At 47.6% G+C, this 10,239-nt stretch overlaps 1 protein-coding gene across 2 annotated transcripts in view; it reads left to right on the top strand.

Annotated features, from left to right (window-relative positions):
- Window positions 1-10,239, top strand: part of LOC122541341 (interferon-induced very large GTPase 1-like) — a 25,241-nt gene that overhangs the window by 1,904 nt on the left and 13,098 nt on the right. The window contains exons 2-4 of one of the 2 annotated variants that reach the window (XM_043678017.1): window positions 5,086-5,192; window positions 8,591-8,698; window positions 9,831-9,938. In XM_043678017.1, the coding sequence (XP_043533952.1) occupies window positions 5,111-5,192; window positions 8,591-8,698; window positions 9,831-9,938 (298 nt within the window). In that variant the 5' untranslated portion in view covers window positions 5,086-5,110. The remainder of the gene's footprint in view (window positions 1-5,085; window positions 5,193-8,590; window positions 8,699-9,830; window positions 9,939-10,239) is intronic. The other variant, XM_043678018.1, reaches the window with a different exon arrangement.

The following is a 10,239-nucleotide window of genomic DNA, read 5'->3' on the forward strand; positions in this document are numbered from 1 at the left end:
AGGCCATTTAGGACAGAGATGAGGAGAAACGTCTTCACTCAGAGAGTGGTGGCTGTGTGGAATGCTCTTCCCCAGAGGGCAGTGGAGGCCCAGTCTCTGGGTTCATTTAAGAAAGAGTTGGGTAGAGCTCTCAAGGATAGTGGAATCAAGGGTTATGGAGATAAGGCAGGAACAGGATACTGATTAAGGATGATCAGCCATGATCATATTGAATGGTGGTGCAGGCTCGAAGGACAGAATGGCCTACTCCTGCACCTATTATCTATTGTCTATCTCTACAGAAACGTGTGCCAGATGGATCTCAGTGCAGGGAAATGGGAGGCGACTGGCTTTGGACTTGAACAGGGTTAGAGCAGGTTATTTTCTTTACAGTTCAAAGAGACAGAGTCACAGAACTGTTACAGCCCAGTCGGAAGCCATTCGGTCCATCATGCATGTACTGGTTCCATTCTGTAGTGCCAATCTCCTGCCTTTTCCCACCATTTCAATCCAAACTCTAATCCAATGTCCCTCTTGATTGCATCAATTGAACCTTGAAATGTCTCTACCACATTTCAATGCAGTGTACTCCACACCCTGGACTGTTCACTGTGTTGAATTTTTTTTTTTGTTATCTCACATCACCCTTACTTCTTTTGCATGTGACTTTAAATCCATCCCCTTGCACTCTTTGTTTCTTTGACGAGTGGGGACAGCTTCACCCTATCGGCTCTGACCAGCCCACTCAGGAGTTTGAAACCCTCGATCGTGATTTCCCCGCTCAGCGTTCTTCTGTCCAAGAGAGCATTCCAATTCTTTCAGTCTATCCTCAGAACTGAAGTTTCTAATTCCCAGAACCACTCTCGTAAATTACTTCTGCTCTACTTTCAAGGCGCTATGAACCTGCACTCCAAGGTTCAGCAACACTCCCCAGGACCTTACCATTAAGTCCTGCTATGATTTGTTTTCCCAAGGACATGCCATTGGTTACAATCAATATGGAGTTAATTGCCATGCACAAATTGTGTGCGAATCTTTTGATTCTTTGTTGTGACTTAGAAATTGTCGATAATAAGTTTTTTTTCCGTTTGAAAGGTCCAGAGATTGTAATTCGAAAGTTGCAAAGCCCGCGGCAATGAACTCAGCTCTAACTAACTTCCCATTTTATCGATCTCAGGGAGAACACAACGGTCTGTGTTACAGCATTAGCACAGCCCAGCAGGAGGGCGCATGGCTCTTTCTGAACCTGTCATTCCTCAGGTGGAGCTCATTCATTACAGCCATTGTCGGAATGTTCACCCGTGGAAGGGTGAACGCCATTGGGCGGGAGCTAACGTTCAGATTCCGGACACCGGGTTAAAGTTTCAGCATTTGGATCTCAGAGCCCGACAGGTGGATGCGCCTTCCTGATCTCAACGGCCAGGAATCCCTTTTCCCTTCATCAGTGTCCCTCAAATCCTCATTAACACCCCATCTCTCCCCAGGCACGTTCACAAACCTGACCCTATACGTGAGGCAGGAGCACAACAGTGAATGGGGAAGAACATAAAAGGGGGTGGGGGGGGATAACAGTAATCGGGTGGCACGGTGGCTCAGTGGTTAGCACTGCTGCCTCACAGATGCAGGGACCCGGGTTCGATCCCAGCCTCGGGCCGCTGTCAGTGTGGGGTTTGCATATTCTCCCCGTGTCTGTGTGGGTTTCCACCGAGTGCTCTGGGCTTCTCCCACAGTCCCACAAACGATGTGCAGGCTGGGGTGAATTGGCCATGGGAAATGCAGGGATAGGGCAGTGTGGCGTGGGTAGGATGCTCTTCAGAAGGATGGTGTGAGCTCGATGGGCTGAATGGCCTGCGTCCACACTGCAGGGAGTCTATCACAGGATACAAAAGTGAAGGAGCACAATAGAAAAGTTCCAGATAAAGTTGGCAAGGTGTGGTTGTCAGAGGGTGCCAGTCAGATTCTGGGGAATGCAGATAAGCAAGTGGGAGACAGAGGCAAGAACGAGAGAGGTTCAAGGAAGGTGGGGAGCACAGTGGGGTCAGGAGGTGTGTGCGGTGGAGGATTAGGTGAATTGGATAAAGGGGGTGTCAAAAGGTCAGCATGGGTGTGGGCACAGGAAATCACGAATAGGGGGGAGGGCCACAGTATAATAGGAGATCGAAGCCTAACAGAGGAAAGAAAGACCACTTCCGGTGATGGGAAGAAGAAGGGGTCAGGATTGAGGGTGAAGGAGTGCTCAGTCGGCTCAGTTATAGAGCTTTCCACTCCCCCCATCCCTAACCAAACCTCCAGTAGGAATGGGAGGGTGTGTACGAGTTCTTGCTAAGTTCAAACATGTGTGTGAGAGACGCAAACAGAAACCAAAGGCTATAAGTTTGCACAAGCACCTGAGTTAAAGGACCTTGCACTGGAGTGAGGGGAGAGTGAGGACTGCTGGTGCTGGAGAGTCAGAGTCAAAAAGGTGTGTTGCTGGAAAAGCACAGCAGGTCAGGCAGCATCCGAGGAGCAGGAGAGTCGGCGTTTCGGGTGTAATCTCTTCATCAAGCATGAAGAAACGTCGATTCCCCTGCTCCTCGGATGCTGCCTGACCTGCTGTGCTTTTCCAGCACCACAACTTTTTGCCTTTGCCCTGGAGCGAACCAATTCCAAAGTAAAGGTTATGGAGCTCTCCAGCCCCAGTGCTTCCTGACGATTAGGACATTGTGACCTCATTCCGAGGCTGGAAAGTTGTCCGAATCCTCAGCGAGAGTGAGGGGCAGTGGGGCAGGGGGAGGCGTCTCCTGGGTCAAGCTTCTGTTATCACGTGCCCAGCCGACAGAACCTCCGCCAACCCCTAAATCCCAACGGGGTGGGGTGAGGGGGTGTCCCAGCCACCACTTTGAGAAGCTCCGCAACAGCCCACTTCCAAGACTCACGCAGACCAGGTAACAGACCCAACACTGGGCTGGAGGACAGCACGCACTCTGTTAAACTGGCAGCGGGGGGATTAGTTTCTGTGAAACTGTGCAAAGACCCTTTGTGGGTATCTGAGTCTGTGGGTCACGAGGACGAAGCTGCTCTCGCTTCCAAGTTGCGTCGTCGAGGACAACGAGGGAGCACTGTAATGCTCCTTGCACGCGGCTGATGAGGTGACTAAGTCGGATGGGCCCCCAGGGCAGGATGTGTTCCTTTTGGTAGACCCAAGAGACTGGGACAAGTTCTCCAAGGGAAACCGAACATCTCTTCCCTGCTAGTTGTTCACGGGTCCTTGCTACAATGTTAGCTCAAAATAGAATTAGACTTCCTCGCCATTGGCTGCTTTTAAAGCTCATCCCCCACAAGCTGAATGGATACCAGCAAGTGCATTTGCAATAATTTCCTCTTCAGAATCTGTTGTACGCCATGGCACCCCCTTAGAAACTAAACTGCTCCAGCCATCGGATTTGACCCCATCACTGGGTGCCCTCTGTTGCTTTAAGAAGTACATTTCGTCCTGATTTCTTTTACAGTGAGACTGGGGACGGGTGACGAGCAGTCTTTACGAAACTGAGGGACTAGGGACCCTGAATGTTATGCCAAAGACCTAGAGTGGGTGAAACAGAACTAAAGCATTAGTTGGTGTGCTGTGACTCAGCAGCAGGAGATATCTTCTGATGGTGGGGCTGTCTCGCAAAGTAGTGTTGTCAGTTCATCGCACGGGCAGAATGACAAATCCAACCTCCGATCAAAGACACCTTTTGTGATTGTGCAGTCGTCCCACGCAAGGTTACAATGGAATTCCAGCAAATGTGTTGCCCTCGTTGAGATGAAAGGCCAGCGAGCTGATGTCATCCGAGTTGCCGTGTGCTGTAGCTCTTTTACATTGTAACGGTGAGCCCTGGCAGGTGTGAATGAGCCAGTACCGCAATGGTGCAAGTGCTGTGGTATTGGCAGCTCCAGCTACCATAGACAGGGCGGCACGGTGTCTCAGTGGTTAGCACTGCAGCCTCACAGTGCCAGGGACCCGGGTTCAATTCCCACCTTGGGCAGCTGTCTGTGTGGAGTTTGCACGTTCTCCCCCCTGTCTGCGTGGGTTTCCTCCGGGTGCTCCGGTTTCCTCCCACAGGATGTTTGGACTGTGCAGATTAGGTTAACTGGCCCATGTTAAACTACCCATAGTGTTAGATGTAGGGGAATGAGTCTGGGTGGGTTGCTCTTTGGACGGTCAGTGTGGACTTGTCGAGCCGAAGGGCCTGTTTCCACACTGTCGGGAATCTAATCTAAAAAATCCGGCGCACGTGAACCATCTCAGGGGAGTCTGGCTCCCAAACTTGCACCTAACAGCTCCTCTACAACAACCAACATACAATGCTAACTCACACTCTCAGAGACTGAGTAAACTGTAGAATAGAATAGCAACTTATGGTCACGAGTACCTTTACCAAAAATATACAGTGAAAAGCGTCCATCCCACGGGCGCCCGTGTCAACGACAGAAATCAGACATGAGAAGAAAAAGGTGAAAATTAAGGCAGATCATCCCAGATCAATTTCAGTTCGGGAAAAGTCGATTAGGTTGGGAAAACCTAGAAGCCGCTGCCGATAAAGACCTCCGTGTCACAGGACAAGGTGACCAAACCTGGAGACGGCCACACACCTAGCCTTGGCCCAGGCTACCTTTGTCATTGGGTTACCATTCAGTGTAAACAGTACATCCCTTTTCTCTCGGGTGTCGGCCAACGTCCCGGGGAAACGTCGCGGAAGTGTGGGGTCACTACCCTCTTGGTCTCCACGGGCAGTTGACAGTGAACAGCAGAAGTCGGTTTGCAGAGGATGGGTTGGTGTCCAGCTCCCTTTGAAATACAGTGGGGAGCTGCAGACTCTGGCTAACCTCAGAACTTTGTGCCCATTGGATCTGAGAACATTACTTGGCGAGACAACCCCATCCACCCTCCAATCAGAAAATATCTACTGCTGTTGAGCCCAAAGCCCCATTTAGTATCAAGGACCCAAAGTTCCACTCCAATATTCTAAGCTGTCCTTATAGTCCCACAAAAGCAAAGTCCTTGAGGATTGAATTTGAGAATTGATCCTTATCAATAATTGTCAAGCAACTAAAATGCTTAATTACCTTTAAATATTAATACAGAAATCCTGCCAAAGTAAAAGCAACAATGAATGAAGACCCTGAAGGTGAATCAATCAAAAGCCGGGGGACGGCGGGTGAAAATGCCGACGATGCGAAAACAGAGGATGGTAAGAATAAGTTAAGACAGAATGACAATAACAGATGGCATCAAAACAGGCCATTCTATCCTCCTCATTCCTGATGAAGGGCTTTTGCCCAAAATGTCAATTTTCCCTGCTCCTGGGATGCTGCCTGACCTGCTGTGCTTTTCCAGCACCACTCTAATCTAGACTCTGATCTTCAGCATCTGCGGCACCCATTCTGCCATTCTATCTACCTGTCATCTTACATCATTTGACCCAGGGGTATCACGTCTATTTGATGCGTCCATGCCAATTAGCTTTGAATACTGGTTGTTGTCACAAGTTCCACCTTCCCACCATGCTCTGGTTAAGTGATATCTTCAGAATTCTTTTCTTTTGTGCCTACGCACAGGTGGAAAATCGCCTCTATGCTTCCCTTATCTTATGTCTTAATCACTTTAAGGGCTGCTCTTAGATCACCCTTCTCTGCCATTATTAGAATCATGGAGATGTACACAGAGTCATAGAGATTTCCTGAATTAATCTCGTCCCATTTGCCAGCACTTGGCCCAAATCCCTCCAAACCCTTCCTATTTAAATACCCTTCCAGACGCCTTTTAAATTCTGTCATTGTACCAGCCTCCACCATTTCCTCATACACGCACCACCCTCTGCGTGAAAAAGTTGCCCCTCAAGTCCCTTCTAAACTTTCCCCTCTCACCCTATACCTATGCCTTCCCGTTTTGTACTCCCTTACCCTTAGAAAAGACCTTGCTTGTTCATCCTATCCACGTCCTCAAGATGCTGAGAGCAGAACCCTAAGCCATTCCATTTTCCATGATTGTTAACGTCTTCAGTTTGAGATTCATCCATTCAAAACTTTCTATTGTCTTCTCCTGTACATATTCAGTGTATTAGAATATTACACTGTGGCCTGACCAATGTTATATGTAAGCTTAAAACAGCCCCAGTGCTTATCGATTCTGTTCCTTGAGAAATTAACTGTGCTTACATTTTTAAGGTCTTGCAATCTGTGTTAAGGGAGTTGGGCATTCAACATGATCATGGCTGCTCACTGAGCTCAGTACTCTAATCCTACCCATACCCTCTACATCGCTTGACCCCTTTAGCAACAAAGGTTGTATAGAATCAGAGAATCATCAATCTCGCCAGTGTGGAAGCAGGCCATTCGGCCCATCACATCCACACTGCCCCTCCAAAGAGCATCCCACCCAGCCCACAGCCTCACCTTCCTTCCCTATTCCCCTAATCCTGCATTCCCCATTGCTAACCCAATTAGCTTGTATATCCCGGCATACAATGGGCCTACCTACCTCCTGCTGGCAACCACACAATACTTAGGCCTCAACCACTTTCTGTGCCAGTGGTTCACCACTCACTGGGAGAAGAAGTTTCTCTGCATCTCAGTGCTAAAAGGTTAACCCCTTTTCCTTAGACTATGACTCCTGGTTCTGGACTCCTCCCACCATCAGGAATGACACCTGCATCTAACCTATTAGTTGGAGGTTTTGAGCTCTTGGGAGAGGCTGAACAGGCTGGGGCTGTTTTCCCTGGAGTGTCGGAGGCTGAGGGGTGACCTTATAGAGGTTTATAAAATCATGAGGGACATGGATAGGATAAATAGACAAAGTATTTTCCCAAGGATGGGGGAGTCCAGAACTAGAGGGCATAGGTTTAAGGTGAGAGGGGAAAGATATAAAAGAGACCGAAGGGGCAACTTTTTCACACAGAGGGTGGTGCATGTATGGAATGAGCTGCCAGAGGATGTGGTGGAGGCTGGTACAATTGCAACATTTAAGAGGCATCTGGATGGGTATATGAATAGGAAGGGTTTGGAGGGATATGGGCCAGGTGCTGGCAGGTGGGACTAGATTGGGTTGGGATATCTGGTCGGCATGGACGGGTTGGACCAAAGGGTCTATTTCCGTGCTATACACCTCTATGACTCTACAACTTAATCTCTATACGTTTTACATCCCTTTGTGTCCTTACTCAGTTTAGACTCTTAATTTCCATTGAATGTTGTCCCAATTGCTCAATTTAAGATGCACCAACTGACACTTTTCTATACTGGCATCTGCCATTTATAATCATGTTCTATAATCTGTCAATGTTTTCTTACGTTTCGTCAATTTTCTTCAGTATTAATCACCGCAACCCCAAAATTAGTGTCATACACAAGCTTTGAAATTTGACTTCAGTTTCCTGAGTCAAAATTGTATCTCTACAGATGATTGACTTTTGAAATATGTCAGAAAGAGCAGAGTTACCTTATGAGTCAGACAGCACAGAACCAGACCCGTTGGTCCAACCAGTCCACACCGAAAATAATCCCAAAATAAACTAGTCCCACCTGCCTGCGCTTGGCTCATATCCCTCCAAACCTTTCCTGTTCATGTAAAGTCATGGAATCATAAAGACGTACAGCACGAAAACAGACCCTTCGGTCCAACTCGTCCATGATGAGGGAATAGAGGGCTAGACCAGATTTCCCAACCCAATTTGCAGTTGGCCCAGACTTATCTGGGGCAGCACGGTGGCACAGTGGTTAGCACTGCTGCCTCACTGTGCCAGAGACCCGGGTTCAATTCCCGACTCAGGCGACTGACTGTGTGGAATTTTCACGTTCTCCCAGTGTCTGCGTGGGTTTCCTCCGAGTGCTCCGGTTTCCTCCCACAGTCCAAAGATGTGCAGGTTAGGTGAATTGGCCGTGCTAAATTGCCAGTAGTGTTAGGTGAAGGGGTAAATGTAGGGGAGTGGGTCTGGGTGGGTTGCTCTTCGGAGGGTCGGTGTGGACTTGTTGGGCCGAAGGGCCTGTGTCCACACTGTAAGTTATCTAATCTAATCTAAATGTCTTTTAAATGTACCCACATCCACCACCCCCTCAGGGAGTTCATTTCCCATGCGAACCACCCTCTGCGCAGAACAATTGCCCCTCGTGTCTCTTCCAAACCCCTCTCCTCTCACAAATATTCCCCCTCATTTTGAAACCCCCATCCTAGGGGAAGGGCAACTACCATTAACCGTATCTGCACCCCTCATTATTTTGTGAACTTCTATAGGGTCAATTCTCAATGTCCATGCTCCAGTCAAAAGAAATCCCAGCCGCTCCTTATAAGTCAAGTTCAGTCTCGGTACATCCTGGTAAATCTTTTCTGCACCTTCTCCAAGTTAATAATATTTCTCCTCTACCAGGGCAAACAGAACTGTATGTATACTCCAAAAGTGGGCTCACAATGTCCTGTAGAGCCAGAACATGACAACTGATGTACCGTGATTCTGAATAAGCAAATTATAGATGCTATTGCGCATCACTCCCGGTTAACTTCCATGTTAACTGCCTTTTTTTTACTGCAGGTATTAGGAAGAGTACACAATCACAGGATGTGACACGCTAATAATGCAATGCATCTTTCCTGCAGCAATGTCACCGAACAAAATCACAGCCTCAGTGACCTCTGACAACACAGAGATGGAGGGAAACAAAGAAAACGTCGAGGAACATGGAGATAACCAGCCAGAAATGGAAGGTAGAAATAAAATCATAAAATCATAAGAAATAGGAGCAGGAGTGGAGAAGATCATTTAACCCATTAGGGCTGGTCCACCTCTTAACAGGATTGTACCTGATCTGATTTTGGTCTTAACTGTACATTCCTACCTGTCCTCTCTAATCCTCTATTCCCTTATCAATCAAAAATCTAATGTTCTGTTCTAACGTGGCCTCGAATATATTCAATGACCCTTCCTTCACTGCTCTCTGTGGAAGAGAATTAGAGACTAATGACCCTCTGGGAGAAGGAATACATCCTCATCTTCACTTAAATGCTGGGGAGGAGGGGGAGGCGAAGAGAGTCACTATTTTAAAACGGTGGTCCCTTCTTCTAGTTTGTGCTCCCCCATGAGGGAAAACCATTTACTCTGCAAAGCCCACTCAGGACCTCCAGCCTTAAGGGTCTGGTCTATCTGGGTCCACTTCCACCAGCCTTGCCTCCCCTAGCCTCTGACCTCGCTATCAATAAATTCCCAGGTTGAACAGCTTCTCATCCATTCTGCCTGATCTGCTTACAGGGGCAGACTTTTCTCTGATGGAATTTTATGAGCATTTTGGAGTCTTTCAGGGAGAATTTACCCACCTCCTCCATGTATTTTGAGCACTGGTTAAAAACATGCCCAGATCTCAGAGTTCTGCAGTCTCTCTCCATTGAAATGACATTCTGCTGTCGTTTCGTCCCTGCCAAAGGGGATGATTCTAAATTTTCTCACATCATCATCCTCCATAATCAAAATATTTGCCATTCACTTAACCTGTCCATCTCCCTCCTGAGATTCTTTACCTCCTCCTCGCAACCCCCTGCCCATCGATGCATCAGCTTGAAAATACTCTATAATACAGATGACCTCTTTGTTCATATATTTGATCACCCGATTGTTACATTTATATTTATGAGGTAAAGCAAACGCCTCACAGCTAATGCACTACTCTCGAATTCTACTCACTGATGCAGCGTGGTTCTAGCTCTGCAATTTGCAGATGTTATTGCACATCACTCCCACAGGTCAACTTTCTTCTCTTGCTATGGATAATAAGAAGAGTTTGCAAACTCAAACCTTCATTTCCAGGATGTAACATGCTAGTAATGCCATACATGCTTCCTGCAGCAACGTCACCGAGCAAACGAACAGCCTCAGTGACCCCTGACAACACAGAGACGGAGGGAAACAATGAAAACGTCGAGGAACATGGAGATAACCAGCCAGAAATGGAAGGTAGAGATAAAATTATAAAATCATAAGAAATAGGAGCAGGAGCAGAGAGGACCATTCAGCCCATTAGGGCAGGACCACCTTTTAATAGGATTGTACCTGATCTGATTTTGGTCTTAACTGTACATTTCTACAACTACCAATTCCCTCACCAGTCTAACTCAGCCTCGAATGACACTGCCTCAACTTTGGATGAGAATTCCAAAGTCTAAATACACTCAGAGAAGGAATTCATTTTCATCCTCACCTAAATGTTGGGGGGGGGGGGGGGGGGTAGGGGTCACTATTTTAATCCAATAGTCCC

This window comes from Chiloscyllium plagiosum, chromosome 37, assembly GCF_004010195.1.
Source record: "Chiloscyllium plagiosum isolate BGI_BamShark_2017 chromosome 37, ASM401019v2, whole genome shotgun sequence".
NCBI classification, from domain to species: Eukaryota; Metazoa; Chordata; class Chondrichthyes; order Orectolobiformes; family Hemiscylliidae; genus Chiloscyllium; species Chiloscyllium plagiosum.